At 38.0% G+C, this 26,043-nt stretch overlaps 1 protein-coding gene across 4 annotated transcripts; it reads left to right on the top strand.

Annotated features, from left to right (window-relative positions):
- The first annotated feature begins 41 nt into the window (after positions 1-41).
- Positions 42-24,509, top strand: HAT1 (histone acetyltransferase 1). Of its 4 annotated transcripts, none has more exons than XM_074548505.1 (11): positions 42-117; positions 2,809-2,880; positions 3,193-3,268; positions 4,956-5,076; positions 10,418-10,597; positions 10,828-10,949; positions 11,450-11,554; positions 11,892-11,998; positions 14,425-14,576; positions 15,791-15,907; positions 24,340-24,509. In XM_074548505.1, the coding sequence occupies exons 1-11, from the start codon at positions 57-59 to the stop codon at positions 24,451-24,453; spliced, it is 1,227 nt and encodes a 408-aa protein (XP_074404606.1). In that variant the 5' UTR covers positions 42-56; the 3' UTR covers positions 24,454-24,509. The 4 variants fall into 4 exon arrangements, with proteins under 4 accessions (XP_074404606.1, XP_074404607.1, XP_074404605.1 ...); XM_074548506.1 differs by lacking the exon at positions 24,340-24,509 and adding an exon at positions 21,984-22,261; XM_074548504.1 differs by lacking the exon at positions 24,340-24,509 and adding an exon at positions 19,700-20,097.
- The last annotated feature ends 1,534 nt before the right edge of the window (positions 24,510-26,043 follow it).

Here is a 26,043-nt window from a genome sequence, read left to right as displayed (position 1 = left end):
TGGGTCCTCGGCGGGGTGCTGCTGGCACCTCCACAGTGCAAACGGAGCCGCCTTAAATGCTGCTCAGTCTCATTTGTGGCGTAAGAGATGCAGCCGTGCCCCTGAGGCTCAGCAGAGGTGAGTGTACCTGTTGTCTCAAGTGCCGAAACTGTTCACAGCCTGAAATCTGGCAGCTTGCCTGCAAATCGGCTGTAGCTCCGTATTTCAAACATAGAACCTGAGGCCCAAAATCTGGCTGGAACCCAGCAACTTCTGACAGGTGACAGGGTCTTATAATCCTTTATCAGCAGAGCACATATATGCTTTATACTTCAAAATGAAAGGCATGCAGGCTAAAGCCTTAAGAAAGGGAAGGTTAATACTTTATTCCAGCAATTCAATCACAGTGCTTATAAATCCTGACTTAAATAATACTGTGTATTTCATCTTGCTGTGCTATTTCAAGGGCGCAACAAAATGTCCTTTATTAGATGTCACTGGAAAACATGAAAGGGCAGATTCTGGTACTCCTCAAATAATACAGTGAGATATTAAAATACAGTACTGGAACTGGTAGCTTATAATGGTGGTCATGAAACAATGACTTACTTAAGTTTAAAACAACTTTTCTCTGGTAAACAACTTTTTTTAGTTACGTGCCAACAAAAACTTTCTGCATATAACTTAGAGTTCATATACTAGATATATACCTATGTCCCAGCTGACAGCAGGAACCGTTTTGCTAGAAATCTGCCTATTTGATAAGCATCTGACCACCCAAGCATCTTGTTCAACAAATCCATATATATACATGCTAGCTGCAAGTGTCATGGTTTAACCCTAGCCAGCAGCCAAGACCCACACAGTCACCCTGTTCCCCCACCAGCAAGACTGGTGAGAGAATTGGAAGGGTAAAAAGTAGAAAACTCGTGGGTTGAGATACAAACAGTTTAATAGGAAAAGCAAAAGCCGCGCATACAAGAAAAGCAAAAAAATGAATTGATTCACTGCTTCCTAGGGGTAGGAAGGTGTTCAGCCATCTGCAGGAGCACAGGACTTCATCACCTGTAGTTACCTGGGAAGACAAACATCATCACCCTAAATATCCCCTCCCTTCTTCGTTCTTCTCTTCACCTTATATACTGAATATGATGCCGTCTGGTTAAAAATATCTGTTTGTCACTTGGGGACACCTGTGTGTGTCCCAGCTGTGTCTTTTCCCAATCTTTCATTCAGCCCCAATATCCTTACCAGCACGGCAGTACAAAAAGCAGCAAATGCCTTGGCTCTGTGAAAGCCCTGCTCAGCAATAACAAAAACATCTCTCTGTTATCCACGCTGTGTTCAGCACAAATCACAAAATAAGCTGTGTTGGAAGGGACCCTGAAAGACCAACTCACTACCCCCACACAAGCCACTGTGGAAAGTAATTCTACCCCAAGCCAAACCAGCACAGCAAGTACCAAAGTGCATCAAAAGCCAGGCCTTTGAAAGAAATCGGCAGAAATCCCCACGCTCCTTCCCGCCGTAGCTGCAGCAAGCGGTTCAGCAATGAGCGTTTTAGTTTTTTGCTGATGACAAAGCTCCGGTTGTTTGCTCGACCAAAGCAGAGCTGCAGCAATGAGCAGCGAGGTGTGTGCATGAGGAAGGAGCGGGGGCGGCCCCTCGCAGGCGGCTGCCCCGCCCGGGCAGCGCTCCATGCAGGCACGGCCGGCGGCACCGGGGCAGCGACGCCGAGCCGCCGCACGTGAGAGAGGCGCGACCACCACTGCGCACGCGCGCCGGCTGGCCCGCGGTCTGGGGGGGACGGGGCGGGGCCGGCCACGCGAGCCCGCGCGAGGCTCGAGGCAGAGCTGAGCATGCGCGCTCCGCGCGGGGCAGCCATTGGCTCCCCGCCGGGTTTGGGCGGGCGGAAGCGGAAGCGCGTGTACGCGCACGCTCATTTCCGCCGCGCGGGCGCGCGCGCGGGTTGATTCGCTGCGCGCGGGGCTCGGTCATGGCGGGTGAGTCCTGGCCTGGCGCTCGGCGCTGTGGCAGCCGCGTCCTCAGCGCAGGGGGGCCCGGGGGTAGCGCCGTGACCGGGGCGCGGGGCAGGGGCGCCTGAGCTCGGGGCCGGCGGATGCGGGGGAAGACGGAGCGCGGGCGGACGGGGACTAGCTGTGAGGGAGGGAAGCCCGGCTGCCTCTGGCGCCCGGCTCCCGTGGCCCCGCTCCTGCGTGTCTCCGGCTTATGGCCCCACGGTCTGTAGAGTTAAACCAGTGCGTGTCCGTGGCCACGAGTTTGCCGGTGGTGGGCAGCGAGCTAAAAACCCGAAGGTATTCCTACTTAAAGTTTGCTGCCGGAAGTAAGATGTAGAACTTTCTTATGGTACTTCTGAAATGAAGAGGGGCTATGTTTGTGAAGCATTTGGAACATACCTGAGGTGAAACGTGTCTTCTGGCCTAGATTAGGCTTTGGAAATCAGATGAAGTACAGTTTATTTGCATTTTTCTTCCTCATCCCTTCTGGAATAGTAGTGCTGGCTAAATAATTGCTAGTGGTGTACGTGCCACTGTAGTTCATTAACAGCAGTTTATGAAAATGACTTAATGCAAACATATTAAATGTCCTGACACGTATTACTTATAATATGTTATACTGAATTCTTATTCAGTATAACATGTTATAATAACACATGTGAAAATTTGTAGTAACTTAGAATACCTAATGTTTTTATAGTAATGACTTTAATTCTCAGGAACTAAAAAGAGGTACTTGTATGTTTTCTAGTTCCAGAAGAGTGTATGAAATAGATTTCTTTGTCCTCTTTAACTTTTTTTTTTTTTTCAGGACTTACTGCTACAGAGAAGAAGCTGGCTGAATACAAGTGTAATACAAATGAGGCAATTCAGCTGAAGCTAGGTAATGCCACTTTTTAATACTGTACAAGTGATACTGAGGTATTCCAGTATCTTCCTATGAAATATATACATGTATTCATCTGTGTCAATTCTTTAGTTCTAGTCTGATTACTGATTTGATACTCACAGATCAAGTAACATGCACCTAAATTGTACAGGATGCCCTGATTTCATTTGTATGCCACTCTCACATAGTTTCTTAATTAGTTATCTGACTTTAGTGGAATGGTGTATGAACAGTTAGCAGGGCTTCTGTGGATAAACAAATGAAAGGTGGTGATGTGGTCATGCTCTGTTCTTTTTATTTTCTCAGTTCGCTTTCCTGAGGATTTGGAGGATGAGAACACAACGTTTAATCCAGAGTACAGCCATCAAGTGTTTGGAGATGAGTAAGTTAAAGTTTCCAAATTTAAACTACTAGGTCCCAAAGGGCAAATTTGTTTCCAAATCATTAAAAGCTAAAAATTTTTTGCTGATACTGATAGCAAGATAAGAAGTGCTGGCCTGGTGCTGCTGCTGCCTTTGCTGATAGAGGCCAGGGTGCCACTGGCCTTTGTGGCCACCTGGGCACATGCTGACTCACTCGTGTCCAGCCATTGTCAGCCAGCACCCCCAGCTCCTTCTGCAGCTGCTCTTCCCCACGTCTGTCACTTGTTGTGCCCCAAGTGCAGCAGATCAGCACTCCTGCCCAGCCTGGTGTTGACTGCAATCTGACTTGGGGAGCATTCAGATCACTGATAAAGACATTGAATGGGACTGTCCCCAGGATGAGCCCTGGGAGCCCCACAGGACAGCGCCTGTCTGGTGCATTTCACTCCACTCCCCACCACTCCCTGGGCATGGCCATCCAGACAGTGAGGAGTACACCTGTTCAGGCCAGGAGCAGCTGGATTCTCCAGAAGAGTGCTGGTATCAAACTATTTCCTGAAGTGTAGGTAGAAAAGTATTGTTTCTTTTATTTTGAGTATGCTGAATTAATTAGTGCTGAAGTGTCATTCCTTATTTTCAGTAGAGTATTTTCATTCAACAATCTGGTCATAGATAAAAAAAACCACAACCAGAACCAAAACAATTAAACCAAAAAACCCAAACAAACCTACGGAGAATCCACCTGCATGCTTCTTTGGACTTCTTTAAGTAGTTGTGTTTCTTAATTTCAATTTTCTTTTAAAAGGAAAGTACTAAGTACTGCAGTTAGAATGATCTACCTGTATTAAATGTAATAAATTAGTTACACTTATAGATGTCTACTGCAGCTATCATTGACAATATTTATAATTTTAGTAATCAGAGAATTTTCTGATCTGATAGTTTAACTAACAAGCAAATTCTTCTTCTGGCACATACATTTCACATTTTAAATTATGAATGTACTACCATAAAAGAAAAATCCCATCACAAAAACATTTTAGCTATGCTTTAATTTTAAAAAAATGGCCTGTTCCTTTGTGAACATTACTTTTTTCAGAAAATAAACTCTCTATTCTTCATAAGAGTATAGAGTTTGTGTTCAGGCAGCTTGTATTTTCAAACTGCAGAAAAAGCTTTTGTATTCTATACTTCTTTTCGCATATACTAATTTTTGGTTACATTGGATAACTAAACAGAAACTGTCAACTAAAAACTCCACAAATTGCTACACTTGGTTGTCTGTGCTTTGTACATTTTAGATTAAAGTAGTTTACTCCCAAAACATAATACTGCACTGCAAAGTAATTTTTAATAAATGTCAGCAATCAATTAATGTAAATAACTGTTAATGAGTTAAAGCTGTTAAAAAAGCATAAACACAGTGTGAGCTGTTTCATGTATTCTCTCCTGAGCTGTCACAGTAAGGACACAGGCACTGCCTTACTGAGCTCAGAATATTTCCACTAGAGGAAGGAAATAATAGAAGCAGTGTAAGGCATTATCTCTGTCCTATAGCACACATCCAGTTTGATTCCCTTTTCCTATTAGGAAGGTTACTTTACCTTGCCAGGAAAGTTTATGTGAGTGTCAGGTGAAATGAAGCCACTGTGGTGGGAATGTTTTGTTTTGTACCGAGTTCCTGGTTGTTATTTTCTCCTTTCTCAGTGAAGTTGCTTTTGGCTACAAGGGCCTCAAGATCCTCCTGTATTACATTGCTGGCAACCTGTCTACGCTCTTCCGCATCGAATACTCATCAAGAGTAAATGAGAAGTTTGACTGTGTGGAGGTAAGTGCAGCTCTGCTTCTGTCTTTAACATAACATTGAGAAGGTTTACTTCGGTTCTAGGTTTAGTAATTTCCCATCTAGACATGGATTAAATTAAAAGGAAGGAAACAAAGCTTCTGTTTGTTAAGCTAATTAAAACCTTTGAACTTCATTTCCCATTCCCTGACAACAGGACAATCAAAATTGTGTCAAACAGAACAGTCAGATGTGAGGTTCTGATGCCAAAGCCAGTTCCACACAATAAACCTCAACTTGGCAAGTCTGTATTTTCATATTAACTGTGACCAGGAGGAGGACTGGTATTGGTGAGGCTAATGATGGAGAGAAGCAGTGAGAAGGAAAAGGAGGTTTCTGTAAGAACTTCATGAGATAGTGTGCTTGACTGTGTCTCTAAACATGGAGAACAAGTAGGGCAGTAAAGTGATTATAAACTTCTGTATGTGTATCATGTATGCTTTACATCTTTCTTAAAGGAATGTGGTAATATGGTTACCTGCAGGGTTTTTGTTTGATTGTTTCTTCTTTTTTGTGCAGATTTTCTGAGCTTATAAGATACTTGTAGAATAGCTTTTTTTTCCCCTCTCCTACTGCCTATATGTTCTCATATAAAGTATGACTTCAGAATGCATTTAAATTACTACTTTCAAATTTGTTGGAGTTTATTTAAATAAATTCAAGGAAAGGCCTGCTGTAAAAGGACAAATACGTTGGAATGACTTCATTAAAATGATTTTAAAGATTTGCAATTACTTGTTTTGAAGGTGTGTTAGAATATACTCTGTTCAACAGGCTAAGTTCCTGGACATGTCTGAAATACTTTGGAGGCTAGAGCAACGTGTCTTAGGAGTGAAAGCTCATGCTCTTCAAGCTTAAGGATATTTTGGAAATAAGGAAGAAAAGGAAAGGCTGTTGGCTGTATAGTAAACATATTAAAATCCATTGTTTCAGTGATAGAATTTCAAAATAGAACAGGAATCTGCACCGTAGCACCTTTTTACTTCATCTGTTTTCTGTACGAATGGCAAACTCAGTTTACTTCTCTGGAGGTCTAAACAAGGTCTGTCTTGCCCTATGCTACTGCAGCTTTTGATTGATCAAAATGGTTGCTTTTTTTCAAGGCCTGTTTCCTATACTGAATTATTCCTCCAATTGCTTTAAGGACTCAGATGGGGACAAGAAAGATCTTTTTGAGCAGCACTTGTGTTTGCCTTCCAGAGCATTTACATGCCTTGACTGAAGGGGAAGAATGTGGTAGCTTACCCTGTGCTTCCCTTGGTGCTATTAGTACTGTCCAGTCAAATAAGCTGCTTATATTGCTGTGTCTAAACATATGTAGGAAAAAATACATGGCTGTAGTCAATCTTCTTCTGCATTATATTTGCCATCAGTTTATCCAGCCTAAGATAACACATTTGCAGAGGTTAAAACATAAGCTGTCATTACAGCAGAATGTTGATTTGAATGCATATTTACATTTATGTTTCTAAGTTAACTATTTGCTGATCTCTCCTCCTTGATGATAATTATAGTAAGATGCAGACTGTGTGCCACACATGACAGATAATCCTGTGCTGTGAATAGATGGTGTTTAGGAAAGGACAGCAGTTCTGCCTTTACATAACTGGTTCTAAGCAAGTTGGTATTAATGCTCGACGAAGTTATTCACAGCTGAGGATTTTGTACCCCCAAATACCCATACAAGCTCATTCAGCAGCAGGTGGTTTTATTCTGTAATATTGAGTTTGGTTTCATTATTGCTGCTGCTATCCCTGCTAGGGACTGACAAATATTCATCCCAATACCACTATTTTTTTTCTCCAAGATCTTTTTCAGCATTCGAGATACAATCTGGAAATGTCAAAAGGCAGAAGTCCAGTCATATTTATGCACCTTAACATGGTTTAGATCCATCTTTAAAGAAATTATGTTATTGGGGAAGCCTCAGCAAAGTATGATCATGTTATGAACAGAAGCTGGCACTTCATTTAGTGAAAGTAGACAAAATTTATCCCTTGAATGGCATTAATTCTTTCAAATAACTGAAGAGAAATAGTTATTCTGTTTTCTTCTAGTGTAAATATTAATAGCAATGACCTCTGAATTGCTTGCTGCTTTGAGATATGCAGCTGTCCCAGTATCTTCCTTTTTTCTGCATTTTATGATGGAATAGGGGTAAAGTCCTTCACTAAACTCTGTATTTCACTTTGCATCTAGTGTATGCATTGGCTTTATACAAAAGTTCATTAAAAAGTATTGTTTCAGTATTTGGTGCTTTTGTAATGTAATACTGCTGGTCACTCCTTTTCTTCCCTCTGAAGTATGTGCATACAATTTTTAGAGAAATTCAACTGCCAAATATGTTTCTATTATTTTAAATTAAGTCACTTTGAAACAGCATCTACATGGTATGCAAATGTCATAGCTGCCTATTAGTACAATAATAATTTCAAATTAAAATTACCCAGAGTCAAATGTGATGTACAAGGATACATTACTGACTTAAACAGTCCTACTGCAAAACAAGTGTAGTTACAAGCCCATTCCAAGTTTCCTGTCACCACCTTACATGATTCTGATTGTGAAGGTAATATATTACAGACAGCACTTCCATGAACCATAAGCTTAACAACTCTTGGCTGGCTTAATTCAGGTTTTTGCATGCTTCATTGTAAGTTGCTTTGCCTGTGTTAAACATTGCTGTAGTAGTCACAAGGATTGTTTTTCTGAAGAGAACTTTGTGTGCATCCATTCCAGTTTCTAAGATATGAGTGTCTTGCTCTGATTAAAAAAAAAATTAACTTTTCACCAATATCAAAGAAATGCCCAAGGGAAGGCAGTAAACACATTTTGGTAGCTCCTTGGATTATGGGCTCCTCAGAGAGAAGTGTTTGAAAGGGACCTACTAAGTAATGAATGTTTCCATTTAAAAATACAGGTTTTAATGAAATAAATTATTTTTATGTTGTTGATCTATTGAGATTCCAGTACTTCATGTCGTATTAACTGAAAATTGCAAGGCTTAAACTTCTGCCACTGCTCAAACTGAGGATTGTGGGATTTGCTTGGTAAAAAGGAGAGATCCTGTTAACCCTAAAAGTAATTGAAGACTGTATTTTCTTGTGTCAGACCCCACCCATTCCAAGGGGTGACAATTTTTAGGAGGCAATGGGTGAAAATATGTTGTAGTCATATAGAATCAAGAAATATCATCCAGTGCTTTATTTGCTAAGCCTCTGGCATACTTTAATTCTTTCTGCTGTATTGAAACCAAGACTTCTGTGGTGGCAGCCAGCTTACACTTGTGCAGGTCACAGTTTGGCTTCCTCTAATGAAGAAACTTAGAAGTGTAAGGGGAAGCAAAAGTAATTAAACATTATGTATATAGTACTTGTACTGGATATTCACCCTTTTTAGTTGCTGTCCATAAGTCATTGTACTGTCCATGAGTTATTGTACTGTTGCTTGGAAATACTGTTTTAATTCTACATTATTTTTGCATGCCTATTCAGCTATATAAAATGCAAATTGATACAGATTCTTAGTTGTGATTTCTTACAGCTCTGTCAGTAGAGCAGACATAAGAGCTGTGTAAACAATGCATTTGCACAATTTTTAAAAAGGCATTTCTAAATTGTGTTCCATATAAATGTTTTTAATGTAATTCATTGATTCAGAAGAAGTGACTGGTTTTTTGTAATGCCCCTTAAATCAGCAAGTCTAAAGGAAACATATTTTAGCTAATACTGGTTTATGAAGAATAGTGAAGGCACCAACAAATTATCTTTGTTTTGAGAATGAAATGAATGTAAAGGCTATACACATTTTTACTGAGTTCTTACACCAGATACTGTAGAGTTGTATTTTAACTGCTTAATAGCTCTCTCTCCAAATATAAATATAAATGTTGGTAGTACCAAACCATTAAGACTAAAACTTGTTTGTACTGAACTAAGTCTATCTTTCTCCACACTAAAAATGTAACTGAATGATAAAGTGCTATTCATTTGCAGGTGCATTGCTTCTGCTTAAGGGCCCATGGTTGAAAGGACAGGAATTAGTAGCATGTTGTATTAGCCTTTTGTAGTGTATTTTGTTCTAAGCATCTTAATTTCCCTGTTTTGAATGCTAAGTAGCAAGAGTCTTGGTTTTGAACTAATACCCATCATGCATGTAAACGGTGTGAAAGAGCTGCTTAGTAAGTTAACACAAAGTGTTCTTGTGTCCGCCCTTGTGGAAATAGATACAATACAAACATTACAGCTGAACTCACGGCAAACTCCATTAAGTAAAAACCTGGGTTCATTGTCCAGAGCAAAGTTTGAATTGAATGTAAGCTCGTTTTGTTGAATGTAATGTCAGGCTTTTAGGGGTTGTATTGAGGAGTATGGTTTTGTTAAGTTGAGACCAATTCATTAAGTTTTATTGCCTGGTGAGAAGCAGTAATACGTTATTGTGAAGCTTCATCAAATATTCATGGTTAAAAAGAAGTAGTAAATGTATTCAATCAAGTGGTCTTTTGGGGGTCTGAAAAGGATTATGAAGTCTGCTCAGCTGATAGTCTCTAACTTTGGCTATCTGAAAAGAGTAATCTCTGAATTAAATTTTGGTGTCAGAATATTTTGTCTTCCACAGTATGTTAGACTAAGGTCAGATTTGCTGACAGTATTCATAAGTTGTACTATTTTATGTCAAACTTTGTTTTCAAAACTTTCTTTTATTAGAACGTAGGATGTGGTTGTCTGAGTTTGTACTGTTTTGCAGCTGATTCTATAGACAGGCATTTCAAGCAGGGGGCCATAAGAATGCCAGAGTGTGCTTGCTGTCACTTCCCTATTTGGGAGCTACCGTTTTTGGTCTTTGTCTCTTTTTCTCTGCTTAGTTCTGCATCACCTAATACCTCTTGTAAGCTGCTTGTTTGGGAGCCTGAGTTCTGCAAGGCTGTGCAGTACAGCATAGTCTTGGGAATTGCTGTCTAGAAAGTCTTGGCTTTTGAACATGCTGCACTTACAGAATAGCTACCAACACTCTCAGTCAAGCTTGAACAAATAGAACAAGCTCTAAGCATAAAAATGTTCATGAACTTAGGCTGTAGCCAAGAGTTTTTTGATGCGTAAAAAGGCTGGATTGTCACATTTCTGATCTCATGAGTGTGGCTCCTTCTTGGAAGGTCACTAATGAACAACAAGAATGCTTGCTTTTTCTATTTTCTCTTTCCTTTTTGTTTTTTTAATTACTGGTAGATATAGTGTGTCTCATATATTCATTTCTTAAACACAACAGTGACATCAATGCTGTCTTTTTCTAATTTTTCACTGATCCTTCCCCTTTTTGTAATCTCCAGGCAGATGATGTGGAAAGTAAAATTAGAGAAATCATTCCGCCTGGTTTTTGCACAAACACAGATGACTTTGTGTCTCTGCTGGAGAAGGAGGTCAACTTCAAGCCCTTTGGAATGTTGTTACACACATATTCCATCCATAATGAGGAAGCTGGTGAAGATATAACATATCAGATATACAAGGTATGAAAAATTAAGTTAAACTTCTGCTTTTGAGCAACCAAATTCAATTTTATTTTGCAGAGATGCACCTTCTGTAGTGACTGAACTGGAGTGTATAAATACTGTAATTTTTCTGTTTGTTAATCATTAACATGCTTTTTCTATATCGGAGAATTTAATTAGGTTTTGCATAGATTTTCCTCTTGCATCTGTGATAGGTTTCACCTGACTTCTCCTGGCTTTTTCCCTAGGCTGACATGACATGTCCAGGCTTTCGAGAATATCATGAAAGGCTTCAGACGTTCTTGATGTGGTTTATTGAAACTGCTAGCTTTATTGATGTAGATGATGAAAGATGGAACTACTTTCTAGTGTAAGTACAGTTCTAAAGCAACAGTGGACCTTATTACCTCCACAAAGCCTGCATTTTAATTGTGGCTGGCCAATTATTGGAGCAGTATAATGATATTTTTCCCAGGAAAGAAAAAACATTGTTTATGAGGCTTGAGTTTTCCTCCATTATGCTTTGGGAAAGCTTGAGAATAGAGCTGAATTAAATGCTGTTGTCCGTTAGAGCCCTGAATGTAGGCTTAAACAGTAAAATGAGCTTTGCCTGTGTTTTCTTTTACTTGCCACCTATTCATCTTTATAATAGGCAAGTGCACTGAAGTGCTGTAAAGAGGTCTGATTTATCCAAGTTGCTGCACACCAATTAAGTGAATTGTACATTCAGAACATAGCAGGTGTACCCATTGGGCCCTCACAGAGTAGCTTGCTGACACTGAAAATTCAGTTGGAGAATGGAAAAGAAAATGGACACTGCATGGGAGCGCAACTGTAATTGACCTGCTTGGCTTTCTGTTTTATCTGCAGATTTGAGAAGTATAATAAGGATGGAGCTACGCTCTTTGCGACCGTAGGCTACATGACAGTCTATAATTACTATGTGTACCCAGACAAAACCCGGCCACGTGTAAGGTAATTGGCGGTGTAACTCGTGCCTTGCCTTTTATTTCAGAAGAGGGAACTGCTGAAGTTCCCAATACTTGTTTATAATAGTGTTGATTTGTTTAAAAAAATCCCCATTATTAGCTGTCTATGCACTGATTTTTTTCATTGTTCCCCTCTTGGAGCAGAGGGAATCTCAAACAAGTTTTGAATATTTAACAGTTTTAAGATTCTGTTAAAAATCACGTTTTAACATGAAGATTGTACATACCTTAATCTAAAATGAAATACCATTTTGTTTTTAAGACTTTGCATTATGTTTTCAAATGCTTGCATTTGAACTGGAAATGCATTCCTTTGTCTGCAGCCAGATGCTGATCTTGCCGCCATTCCAAGGAGAAGGCCATGGTGCTCAGCTGCTTGAAACAGTTCACAGATACTATATGTCTTCTCCTACAGTACTTGATATAACAGGTTTGTGTTACATTTTTAATAAGGAACTTTACAGGTTGTTAGCCCACATGCTAACTTCTATGTTCATTTGTGTGAATTTAAAGCCTTTTGAAGATTTAGCTTCTGCTCAGTTCAGAAGTGCTTTACAGATGTGTATATGGTGTAGCTTCTTAACTCAGAGAACAGCACACCAGGAAAATTCAATCCCTAGTGTGAACGGATTACCAGCTAATTAACTATTTCATTGTGAGATACACAGCTGAGTTTGCCAAGAGATCAAGCTTTGTCAAATTCCTTGTTCAACTTACCCCTGTTAGCCAAAACTCAAATTTGAGGGGAGACACAACACACCTAACTAAAATAGCATATTTAATATTAATGTGCCCGCTGAAATTTCACAGACAGTAAGAGTTTATAGAGAGCTTGTGGTCTAGGAGCACATACTGCTGGCTGAAGGTATCCATGATATTAGATGTGTGTGCACAAATCCCTGAAAACAGAAGATTGTGGAAATGGCAGATAAAGAGTCCATGTGCATAACAAAACTAACATTGAAAATTGCCACAGGCATGACATCAGTCCTGTGATTTCAAGTCTAGTATAGGAAGAAATGCAGTTCAAACAGATGTTTACCATTCAATTCTAATGTAGTCTCATCTTGTTTATAACTAACTCTCAGTTCTCATTAAAACCCAATACACCACTTGCTCTCATAATGCGTTGTTGCCAGATCATCGTAACAAAATAATCCACCTCAATTTCAATCCAGTTTGTGGGAACCTAAGACAGTATAACTTAGTTCATACAACATGAACTCATGTGCATAATTCATTTTTCCTTTTTATAGTACAAACCTCTAAGTAGCTTTTATAATTGAGGATGAGCAAAGTCTTAACTTGCTACTGCATAAATCCTATGGCATGTTCATGGCTCAGTGCCTTAAGTGCAGGGTTGTAGAAAACAGTAAAAGTGCACTAAAACGTTGGTCCATTTTTTTTTTGTGGAATGAGGCAGGAGAAGGCTTGCAATATTCTACATGGCACTCAAATGATGCAAGTTAAGACTCTTAGAGAAGTATTTGTTGTCCTTTTTGAGGGGGACATTAGACTTGGACTATGTTAATATGGCCAAGATTTCTAGTTACATATCACTTAAAATTGTGAAATTAAGCCTTTAACTTTTCTGTAAAGAGGAAATGAAGATCTAATTAATTTCTTTGAAAATGCTAATGATTTACTAATTAAAACTACTTTTGAGTTTCATAATTGCAGCAAATATCTGCTTATACCTTGTCATCCTGACACAAGCAGAATGTGTGCTGTTAGTGCTTACTGGACAGAAACTGCCTCATTCTTCTTTTAACAGCTCTGAGTGCAAAAGAATGAATCAATTTACTTTAGTGCACTTCTGCAATCTCTTTTGCAGAATAAGTGCTATAAGGCTTGCCATACAAGATTAGGCCACTCATACACAATGCATTTTAACCCAACCCAGAAAAATTAAAATTATTAGCTGTGCTGTGCCATATATACTATGTGGCAAAAGCTTCTATCCCAGTCCTTCTTGATAGCTTTGTTTTGCTTTTGATCGTCATAAAACTGCAAGTTTTAGCTATTTACAGTGTTAAAACTGAAGGAAAACACAGCTGGGATGTTAGCAATAAACTCCACAATGTTAGCTCCCAGAAAAATGAGTGTTGAAGGGGAAGCATGGCCCTGCTACTTGTTTGTAGTGAGCTTGTCTGAAGCAAGGAAAAAATATGTTCAAAATGTTGTGCATATTTTTGTTTTGCATTAAATAGTTGCATATGTGCTCATGTTGATCTTAACTGTGGCTACTTCTCCATTTCAGTGGTTTTTTCTATAGCAACAGTTTTGATAGTTATGCTCTCTTTTTAAGTAAAATTGAAGTAACTTGAAATCATGATCAGCTTTTGCTTAGGTCCTTTCAGCCTTGTAATTTTGGATAATCTTCTTTGGCTTCTTGTACCTTTTCCTGCTAACAAAGACTAACTCCTGCTCAATACATATCTTCAACTAATTTACTTGTATACAATAGGATATTTGCACTAATCTTTTCCCACATTTTCCCTTTTGTTTGTCTTTTAGTAGTTCTACCACTGTTAAATATAGAATAGGTGAAAGATACAAGAAAAAAGGTTTATAGGCTAGTCTTTTCCCAAGGAGTTAAATGGGTTTCAACAAGTCAATTTCACAATACATACGTACAAAATGTACAGCACTGCATACGCAAAATATTAGAGGTTTCCCATAGTGTGACCTGTTTGATGTCTACTGGCAAACATCAAAACCTTTGATAACAGTTAAGCACAGTTGTTTATATACTGATGGATACTGCATCTGCTTTTGTTTTCCATAGTTCTTTGTAATTACATACCAGAGATGAGGAAACAAATAATGCTGATCAGCTTTTTGTGTTCTTTCTAGCTGAAGATCCTTCTGAGAACTATGTGAAGCTTAGAGACTTTGTTCTTGTAAAGCTCTGTCAAGATCTGGTTTGCTTTTCCCCAGTAAAGTTAATGCAAGGTTTCAGTCAAGAAATGGTGACGGAAGCTCAACAAAAGTTGAAAATAAATAAGGTATTAAAGCAGTACAGTTGTAGTTGGACATATTCTTATCAAACTAGTACAATACCCTTTAAACTTAGAGAGATGGAATTTACAATCTTGCTTATTTTTGACACTTGCTAAGGATGAATCAGGAGATACATGGCTCATGGTTTTAGATAAATGCCTTTTTTACCTACAGATTGTATTGTAATAGAATTTGACATGGTTTTGATTTCTTTCAAGAGTGTGCAAGTAAGGGTTGCTCTGGGAATGCAGAATGCTGAAGTGGCAAACAACTTACTAATGCAACTCTAGACACTTGGAGAACCAAAGCGTTCAATTGAACAATTAAATTTGATGGTAATCTTGAGTTATTAAACTCATTTTTGAGTATGGTAGTGAAATAGCAAAGCTGCTTAATTGAAAAGGTATTTGTGTGGTGTACTGAAGACTTTAAACCTTGAGGGGTGGGCAGTGTGAAGCCATATTCAGATGTGTTCATAAAAATGGTATAACTTATAGAAGGAAACTACATCTGCAGCCTTCTGTGCTGAAGGAATAAATAAATTTCATTTGGTTTTTTAGCAGTAAATAAACATGTAGTAGTGTAGCAAACAAACCACTTTAATTTTGCTGTGTTGTTCAGAAACAAATACTTGGTCTTAAATGCAAGTTAAAACTAATATAGTAGCAACGTCATTTTCTCCCCAGTTGTCATACTTTCTGATCCTGATAGCAAAAGCATTCAGTTTTTCCATTTACTAATGAAATTTCTTCCCCAGTAAACAGAAAAGTTTAAATATTGTTGTTTCATTTTCATATTTATAACTTTCAGGGGGCCTTGTGAAGGGCAGTAGATATATGTGGATTGTTAAAATTAGCAAAGTGGATACTGCTTGGTATTGCTTCACATCACTCTAGTTCCAATCCTTGTTCTTGGAAAGAAGTGTGTTTGGATCTGGCTTCTGGGCTTTCTGCTCTTCACTTACAGCAAGTCCTTGAAGCACCTCTATGGCTGGTGCAACACTTGAGAGATCAGACACTGGGTGCATGGGAGAAAATTGTTTTCAAGTAAAAAGAAAAATGTTTATTCACTGAATTCACTAGATAGGATGGATTTATCCTTGCCCCTGTCTTCTAAGAAGATAAAGAATTACTTTAATATTTTAGTATTTCTGCACTTGGAGTTCTGTTGAATGACCTCTTTATTCAGATGTGGTTTTTATTCTCCTTTTGTTCATTAGCAACACACAAGACGAGTTTATGAAATTCTCCGGTTGCGTGCAACAAACATGGGTGATGCAGAACAGTCCAGAAGCTATCGGTTGGATGTTAAAAGAAGACTGATTGGGCCCTATAAGGTGTATATGACTTTAATATCATTTAATATTTATTTCAAGGCTAATTATACTTGATTTTACTTTAATTTCCATAAATGTAGTTGATGTCAATTATGTTGCCAATCAACTACTATTAGTTATGCAGTGTTCAGCTGACACATATACAGATGCAGAGGACATTTGTACGTAGCAGCACTGAAGATCCTGTGTTTGGTTCCTGATGTTTCCTGCCCAGTTCCAGCAGGAGGTTACTGTTAAGCCTATGCTATCTAGTTCTAAGTGGCATTATGCCCAGGTAGGTTTAATGGGGGGAAATGGTCAATTTCTTGAAGAGGTTGAAAACATACCTTAAAAAGACAAGCCAGAAATTTGAAGAGAGGTGAAGTTTACACTGCAGACTAGGTATAGTTTAGATTCCTGTTCTAATTGTTTGCTAGGTCTCAAGAAAGCAGCTTGCTAGAAGTAATTATGTCACATCAACACAGGACTAGCTCCATGCAGATGGAAAATAAAATAATACCAGCAGTAAAATTCAAGCAAGTTGTAAACATAGTACCAAGTAATTTTCTTAATTCCTATTATTTATGCATCCTGGATTCTCAGTGTGGTTGGTCTGTGTTGCATAAACTGAACCTTTGAGATACGGATTTTAAAAATTATGTCTTAGTTGTGAAAGGCATCAGTGTTTAAATCAAGAGTCAAAAAGGCCACAAATAAATCTAGGTTTATTGCTGTAACTAGCATGTTAGCTACTGTTGTCAATTAAGTACTTGCCAAGCAAACCAAAATCCTGCATATAAAGGTACATAGAGCACAAGGACTGCCTTGATTAGCTTGAAAACCTTTCTAAAGCAGCATTTACCCTGTTATACCAAATAGCAAAACTTTGCTTGCAAAACATTGGGCTTACAGAGGCTGTTAGTAGAAATGAGAGGCCATGATTGAATTATTAGATATTTATCTGATCTAGTGATAATTTCATGTCATGCTGAGTGCCAGAACCTTAATCAAAACACACTGTCTTGCACCAGTGTCTTGTCTCGTTTGCTGAATTTCACTCAGTGTCCACTACAAATAGGTGATTTTTCAGCAACTGTTTTTCATGACTATTACATGGTTTCAATTCACTCACTCATCACTGAGGTCCTGTAGGCAAAATCCAAAATTTCATAAGCAGCTTCAATTCTAGTGCTTCTAGCAGGTGTTTCCACTTCAGTCTTTGCACACAATAAGTGCATGGATAATGAATGGATTTGTATCACTAAATATGCAATATTGCTACTTTAGAACATTGCATTTTTAGTTTTTTGTTATTTCAGTGGGGATTCAAAAGAATCCTTAAAGCAACCAACTCCTTTTTTCCCAGTTTTTAAATTTCATGTTCTGAAATAGTCATCTTGTTTATAGTAGTTCTACCTAGTAAATAGCTTACTCATACATTCATTTTAAACAGTTTCCAATAAATTTAGTCACACTTCCATTTCCAAAAAGTTTTTGGAAATTTAATGAAACTAACTTTTAGTATAGAGAGGGTAGTTTTGAGGGGGGGAACCAAACTTTATAAACATATAATCAGGAATATTACTGCATACACTAATACTGGTGTCATTTTATCACAAAAACTGCTTGATTGCTTCATTTGAGCAGTGCTGTACAGATGTAGAATAATTCTAAGTTGATACTACCTTTGTTTAATAAAAATGGTATTCATCTTAGAATTATTTCCTGGCTAACAGTAGCAGTGAAAAAAAACTATATGCAGAAAGCTCAGGGGAAAAACATGTAATACATCTATTCCCCTGGAAGTCATCACATTAGCAAGGAGATGGTTGCTAAACATACTGAGACCTTTATGTGTGTGACATGACTGGCTTGGGATGGCTGGTGCAAGAGGGTGTGTTGCTCTCTGTATAAGTAGCACAAATACAAGAAAGAAAATATTTGGTATATTCGATAACAGGGCATCACTCCAATGTAGTTTAAAGGATGAGCAGCTTGTAAAATGTCAGTTTCACTGTGGCTTCTCCATTTCTGACAAACTGCATTTTATTAGTAGATTGTGCTGGTAGACATATCTCCTTGCTCATGTCTTTGTTCTTCATGTCATCCCTCTTGGAAGTAAATACCACTGCTGCACTGGGTTTTTAATTGTGATACTTTGTCTGCTGTTTGAATATGCTTTTCTGCCAGCCCAACAACTTTATCCAAAAGAATCCTCTTGAAGCTGCCCGGGTAAAATGTTACCGATGGCAGTTTTCAAAATCTTGTGTACCTGGATATGCTTGTAGTGTATTTGGAGGGGGGAAATGGATATTGAAACAACTGGTTATCTGAAACATGCAATGAGAGTTTGCTTTTCAGCAGGAATCTGGAACTTAAATATGGCCTAATGGTACAGTATCAGATGTAGTGGGCATTTTAAAGCTGGCACCCTTTTTTTCAGAGCTAATGTTTCATCTAAATCTAAATAATCTAAACAGACACTCCTGTTAATTAGGCAGACTTTGAATTAATTCTAGAATAAAGTTTTAGTTGCTCTACTAACAGAAGCTGGACCAGAAGGTACTCATACACTATTTTCATTTCACTCATACAAATTTTCATTTGGGCAGCTCATCGTATGTTTTGAGTATCTTACTCATTTTGACTATACAGCGCTAATGTGAATCAAAATTTTAAACATCTATGCTGCTTTTCACATCCTTTCAACAAGGAAAGGTTTCTTGATTACTGACCAGAAATGTGCTTGAATTCCTCATCAGTACTTAAATACAGAACCTCCTTTTCTGAACTGAACTTTGCCTATCTGTGCAATCTTTGGGATACAGTAAACGTTTTTCTGGTCTTACTCATTTACAGTTCCCTGTAGTCTCCACTCCTCCTTCCTGACTCTCAGCATCAATCACAGAATGAAAACAAATACTCCTTTGAGAGATAAGCTTAAAATTGGAGCACAAAAGGGCTTTGATTTTGAGAGTATTAGAAATAGAATAACTTGGTGAAATTTTGTTGTTTTAATACATTGATTCCATAGGTTTTGCAAAGATTTATTGGTAAGACATCAGGCATACGTAATACTTTTTTTTAATGAAGTGTTGAATGATATTCTGCTTTTGCAAAGCTAGAGAAGACTGAAGAATGAAGAACTGAATAGTTCAGAAATCGGTATCATCTAAATAAAAGTAAATCTGTGTGAAGAAAATATAAAAGTATTTTGAGGTGTTTTTAAGAAACAGGTAAAAATCATATGTGACAGAGCAAGGACAACTTATCTTCCTGTACAAATATGTTTATGCTTATAAATAATCTTACTGCTTTTCAGTGCTGTTACTGCTAGTCCCTGGTAATTTGAATAATTTGTAAGAGTTTATGAAACTTTTTCTGTGTACTGGAGGCTTAAAATTAATTTCTAATAGTCAGTTATAGGGAAATTTTTTGGCTGAATAGTCATGTAATGGGACACCAGTTTAATTAATGTAGGATTAAATATCCTGGTCAGATTTCTACAGTCAAGTTTTCTGTGCCATCCATCTTCAGTAGCAGGTGTACTGTTAGACCTAATCTGTTTGGTTTAGGAACAAAATCTGAAACCATTTCTCCCTTCACTAGTTCATTGGCAATACAGAAAGTATGAGCCTTTAACAGAACAAAGGTAGTACTAATCAAACATGGTTACTGCTTCTCTTGTGATTAGGGACGTCTTAAAGAACTAGATACTGAAATAGAATAAATTTTGATGAAACACCATAATGAAATACCATATTCTTGATAATTACTGGCTGTGTTCAAACTACTGTTTGTTTGATTGCTTAGAAAAAACAGAGAGAACTTGCCAAGATGAGAAGGTGTCTAAGACCAGAGGAGATGACTAATCAGTTGAACCAAATAGACCTAAACTTGCAACGTGAGCAGTTAGAAGAGAGCTTCCAACAGCTTGTTTCAGATTACCGAAGAGTCCTAGAACGACTTGCACAAGCATGAGGATCCTACTTGTACAGGAAACTTGCAGATATCTATACAGTGTTGTAAAACACATCCTTAATTGCCACTTAACTGCAAAAAAAATCTCATGTGACGTTTTAATCACATTAAAGGTGACTTGTGTTCCTGTGCATTTTGAATATTTTCTATTTTTGTGTTGTAGATTTAAAAATGTTGTACTTTAGGTTTTGGGGCACTTCTTGATGAAATAAAAAATGTAGATTCTCAGATACAGTGTTACTTCAATTGTATGAATTTTCTTTTACCCTTTTGTTTTGATCAAGACTTAATAGATACTTGAATAGCAAGTTAATATATAAATCTAAGCCATCTCCCACTTCTCCTAACTTGATTCTCCTGGGGCTGTTCTCCATGGATCCTGTTGTACACGGTAGGGCCTGTGCAGGTTTAATGCCATGAACAAGTTTGGTTCTGTGGGCTCTTGGGTGTTTCCTGTGTACAGCCTCTTTACCCTTTGCTAAAAGTGGATCCTGCTGCTGAAAGCCAACAGACCCATTCTGTTTAAGCCTCTAAAGTGCCTCAAACACATTCTTCATCAAACCCCCAAGTTTTCAGGTTTTTGATTTTGCAGGAAGAAACCTCACAGCTGGGGAACCAGCCAAGACTTTGTGAGGACTCCGAAAACACTTCTACTAGTGACAGAAACATAAATTTGTAGGAAGCAACTGCCTGTTGCTTGATTCTGTTCTGCTGTCCATTACTTCTCAGACCAGAGGTTAGTTCAAAAATATCCTGTCTGTCCTCCCTCAAAGGAATTAATTTTTATCTTTTCTGGTAGTTCAGGCTTTAGAGGATTTAATCTGAATAAGGATCATTGAAATTTATGAGCCATGTTTGATGGTCCTAATGGGATTCAGGTCTGGCTTTCAAAACTGGAGCTAGTAGGTTGACACATCTCCAGTACCTGATGTGATGTGGAGGAAGTAAAATCTTAAATGTTTTGAATCTGTGGGATTTTTTGTATTTTATATTGAATTATTTTTAGAAATTTTCATTCCAGATTAGGGTATTTTGGCTGTATGATACGTCTTTCATCTACTGTAGTATCCAAATCTATTAATCAGTAGTAACAATGATTAAAAGACGTTTCCTGGTAGTAATAGTAAGGCTGAGGTTAAGTTGGGGAACTTGGAGTTTGGTTTTTTTCTGTGGATGGTTTTGGGGGTTTTTTTATGGAATATGTTCAGAACTTGGGGATAAGTCAGAAGTGGGAAAGCTGAACTGAAGAATTGTGCTTAAATTTGGTTCCTGTGTAGAGGTCTGGGATACTTCTGGAGCAGCCTGCACTAACACTCCCTGAGCTTAAGCCATTGAAGAAACTGTAGGACTGACAAGGAGAAACACTGTCTAATGGGCTGTTTGCCCACTTAGAAATACTGAGCCAAAAAGCACAAAATTGCTTTCCTTAATCACAGTTACCTTTTGCTATTCACAAATAGCAAAACTTCTCTCACACAGTGACAAGGGCAGATTCACTTTTTCATAACGGATTTATTTTTATCTTTTTACATTGCCATTGGAAGAGTTTGAAACAGTGCTTCCAGTTCCTTTGGTGGTTTCTCATTCCAGTATGGTCTTGGGAACACTCTTAAGATGTTGGGATGTGCCTATGAACTGAAAAACTTCTTGGTGTGAAAAAATAGGAATAAACTGCTTCCTAGAGGCCTGGAAACAATCCTTCCATCCTGCAGCAGATTAGAGCTTCTGCAGCTCTGCTGCCACGAGACCTTGTCAGTGCACCCTAGTCCATTACAGTAAATTAAGCCAATTATCTGAAGTAATCTTCATCAGCAAATTAAACTAGCCCTGCTGACTTTGCCTGAAGTGGTCTTAACTGACTGGACTATCCTTTCCCTTGGCAAAGAGGAGGAGGCAATCATCTTGTTGGACAGCTAGAGAACTACAACAGCTCTTCTGACACTGCTGGGGGGCACACGCCAGTTTCCTTCAGTGGGCTTGTGGGGTGCAGCTGTTTGAGTAACACTTCAGAGACTGTGCACTCTTGGTACAATTAACTGAATACCCACATTTCAGGAGGCTGCTGGACAAAGTCCTAGCTTGCCAGTCTGGATATTTTGTTCATGATTTTCAACAGGATGACTTCACCTACAAGTGAACTGCAGGATGCTTGTCTCCGAAGTGCACACAGCAGCAACTCCAGCTGTTCAGTGAGTCACACTGTGGAATTAAAAAGTGTAATAGTATTTATAAAAGTTTAGTAAGTTTTGTGTAATGTTTGTATTTCTACATTAACATAGCTAAGGACAAGCACCTCCTACTATATTTAAACAAATACTTTGAGGTGTAGTACACAACTAGTGTGGTTTGACTTCTGTGTGCTGAGAAGACCAGTGAGCTCCTAACAGGTGTCTGCATGGAATTGCAGGTAGCTACTCAATTGTGGATTTGTGAGCTGACAAATTAACACTGAGGCTTGGTAGCAGCTCTTTCACTCTAGGCTGGGGGCATGAGAATTAGATAGCTGAAGCTGAATGCTATTGGTGCCCTCTCCTATTCTGGGCACAATATGATGCTAAAGTAATCCTGGATTAAAAATTTTTTTTTTCAAATACTTAATCTATTATTCTAGGTTACTTTCCCTCTTTTCAGTTATTACTACCTAACAGAAACTTAAAGCAAATACTAATAATAGTTTTATTAATAATGGGTTTATGTGACTTTTTTCCTGCATTTTGATAAAATCCAGATTCTTTAGTCCCTTCACTCAAATTTCAAGTGAAACTTTACACAACATACTGGTAAAGCACTTTGGAGATTTTTTTACATTTGAATATTCAGAATGTTCATAAGATCTCTTGAGTATATTTATAAAGTTTTTCTTTGTAGATGCTTCTGGCATCAGGATACTGGTATGCCCTTCCATCACTTAAAAATCCAGCGATGGCAACAGTGAATCTACTTCAAAAAAATTCAGTAAAATAGTGAATTTAGTTCAATTGACAGACACAAGTTTTCTTCCCATGTAAAGGTATTGTCAGCAGAGGTAATACAAGATTTTGTCCTAAGAGGTAAATAAAGCTCTGAAAAGTGTTTTATGTTCAGAAACCTGGGTCAAACTGTTCCCTTTCAGGTATTTTGAAACATAAAAGTTACCTACTGCAGATACTAGGATACAACTTGTTCAACAACTAATAATCCCAAGAAATAGAACAGAATACCCATAGCTTCAGCACTGAGAAAGCAAACTACCAGGATCTGCAGGATTTGAAGGACACTAACTGCTGTAGTTGGAGGAATAAAGGTCTGTGTGTTGCTGAAGGAGTGTCTTGGGCAGCAAATGTCTTTGCCTCCTACGAACCAGCACACAAAGCTGCTGTGTGGCAGTTTAGGCAATTCAAGACTGACCTATTGTCTCTCTGCAATAGCAGCAGGAGGGTAAGCAGCCCATAATGTCTGTATGAAGGATTTGTGTGTGCTTATATAGATTTTTTTCAATTCCTTTTTTTGTCTCTCACTGAGACTTTGTTGTTCTTTATGCTTCTCCTTTATCATATTTTATGGTTGTCAGACACTAGAAAGCTTGAAAATCTTATGTTGCATATTTTGCCATTTTACCTTTCCTCACAATGTCAGTTCTGACCTGCTTTCTTCAGTATGAAACTGTTGGAACTAGAAATACCTGTTACATTGGTAAGCCTATCATATAAAACCTTGGAGTTTCAGTTTTGAAATTTAAAATTATTCTGTAATGCTACTGCTTTGTAAAACATTGCTTACTAGGATAATTTGGACTTGAAGTTGAAAAAAAGACAGTATAATAAATATTAACATCTGTATCTCATAAGCAAATATGTGTTGCAGATATTTCCATTTTCTGGAAAAAAAAAAAAAAAGCCTAAAGTCATCAAAATATTTTTCCCCAAGCTGTCATTCATGATTTTCAATAATTTCAGCTGGTTTACACTGCTAGCTCTTTTCTCCAATGATCAGAAGGATTTCACTCTAACCCTGGGTTCTTTCTATTAAAACATTCCATTTACAAAAGGCAGTTAACTACACCAGTGACAATATTTGAAATCGTGAGGCTAAAAATTTAGTGCAGCCAGTAAAAATGTAAGGCTATTACACAAAGCAGTACAAATACATGCAAGCTTGGCTCAGGCAGGGCATGCCCTCTGCCATCATACTGGCTTACAACTGGTGGGAAAATTGTAGGAATGACTTTGCCTCCCTATCACTCATCTTTTTTACAGTGTAAAAAGAAAAATATTACAACTATCAATTTCTACTCATAGCTACTTATTCAAATACATGTTTACCAGGTTCTTTGTTCCTTGCACTAAAGCCTTCAGTGATACACATTGCAAGAAACAAGATTACACACTGTAGCTGAGCTTCTTTTACATCTAGAATGGTACAAGCTAGGTACAAAGGATCATTAATCTAACAGTTTTCATACTTCCATGTTCAAAATATGTTTAATTCTCCAGAACAGAGGCAGAGAAAAAAGGTTGGAAAAAATGTCCTACACTGACTCTTCAAAGTTCATTTCAGATATAAAGCTCCGACCCAAACTGGAGGAATCTCAGGTAATGACACCATGAAGACAAAGCCTTGGGAAGAGGATTCAGAATTCCCTCTTTGTCTGTACAAAAAAAATCTATATAGCAGGAGCAGTACTGTGCACTGTTGTTTTTTTTTTTTCTGAGAGTAGCACTAGCTTCTTTCTTCAGTAAATAAAGAACATGTAATGCTGCAAACATTCCTCACACAGGAGGTGTGTGCTCCATTTGTGGTTGTTGCACAGTTTGAGCTGAAGAGATAAAACGTAAAGAAAATCTAGATCAATGGGAAGAGCTTGACATCCCTTTTTTGTTTCTAAATGGTAGGGCAATAAGGGAGATATTCCATGTTCAATAGCTGTTATTTTTAGATGCTTTCCTTTTTTCTAGTTAGGCTTTTCTCTGAGCTATTATGGGGTGTTCATGTTTTAAAACTTCATAGTTTCATAGAAAAGAATAAATCTTTGCCTAGAATGAATTTAGTATGATGGGGATCTGTAAATAGGTTATTTTTCTTTCCCTCAAGGTGCAATGTAAATTTTATTTAGTGTAGCTTTACCTGGTTATATATATTTTGTATCACTAATGTGGGAGATTTATGGATTTTTGCAAGTTCAGGGTTCCAAACTCTCTCACCCTGGATCAGATGAACATCAGTGCTGAAAAAAAGAACACCTATTTGTGATTAGAGCAGGACCTAAACAGCGTCAGTCTCATCAGCAAAAGCTGCTGTGGAACTAAATCATCTTTTAAGACCATCTTAGATAGGAAAGTCTAAGCCTAACCTCAGCTTCTGTACTTAAACTAGAAGTGTGTTTCTGTATTGCTCTATAAAAGAATTTGTGTGTGCATAAAATGCAACTCTGTTGCCTTACAGTCTGTTACAGACTGCTTTGAAACTTGCATGTAAAAACCTAGCTTTATGTCTTCTTTGGCACACTTTTACTTATTTTAATATCAGCCTACCCAATTTTGGGAGGAAATAAAGTTAAGATTCTACATTTAGTGCTTGGTGACTTTCACAGCACAGAACCAATGCAAGTGAGATGGGATGTGAAACATTCTTCAAGGAGAGTCTTTCATACATATGTGTTGAATAAACCCTGAGCTGAAAATTAATTTCTACAAAACTACCTCTCAACCTGACATTCAGGCTGTCTTGAGACATCACTGGCCATCTTAAATATTTCAGGGGGATTTGTCAATTGTAGCCAAGAGATAATTATACACATGAAGAAGAAAGTGATGTATTTGCTTTGGGTGACAACTTGAACGTAGTGGAGTATGATTTTTTCAGGTTTGCTATGTTAGGATCTGGTCTGTCTCTCTTTTTCAGAAACATTCACCCCCATTTTACTGCTATAAAGGTCCTAAAAATGATATCAGTTGTTTGTATTTCTTAGCAAAAGGAGAAAACCTGCATCTAAGCATAAATTAGAGACTACTGACTGTTGTTAGGCTGAAGATGCATCCAGAGACTGCAAAAATTACACAGTTTGCTTGAAATGTAATTGATCGTAATTTGATTGATCCCCTCTTATTTTCTGGCATGCAAAAATAATTGGTCCAATCTAACCACTAGTCAGTACCTACAAGTATTTGTGAAATAGCCTGACACTTAAGGACAAGGTA

The sequence above is a fragment of the Zonotrichia albicollis genome, chromosome 10, assembly GCF_047830755.1.
Source record: "Zonotrichia albicollis isolate bZonAlb1 chromosome 10, bZonAlb1.hap1, whole genome shotgun sequence".
Classification (NCBI taxonomy): Eukaryota; Metazoa; Chordata; class Aves; order Passeriformes; family Passerellidae; genus Zonotrichia; species Zonotrichia albicollis.
This window is presented reverse-complemented; position numbering and strand designations above follow the sequence as displayed.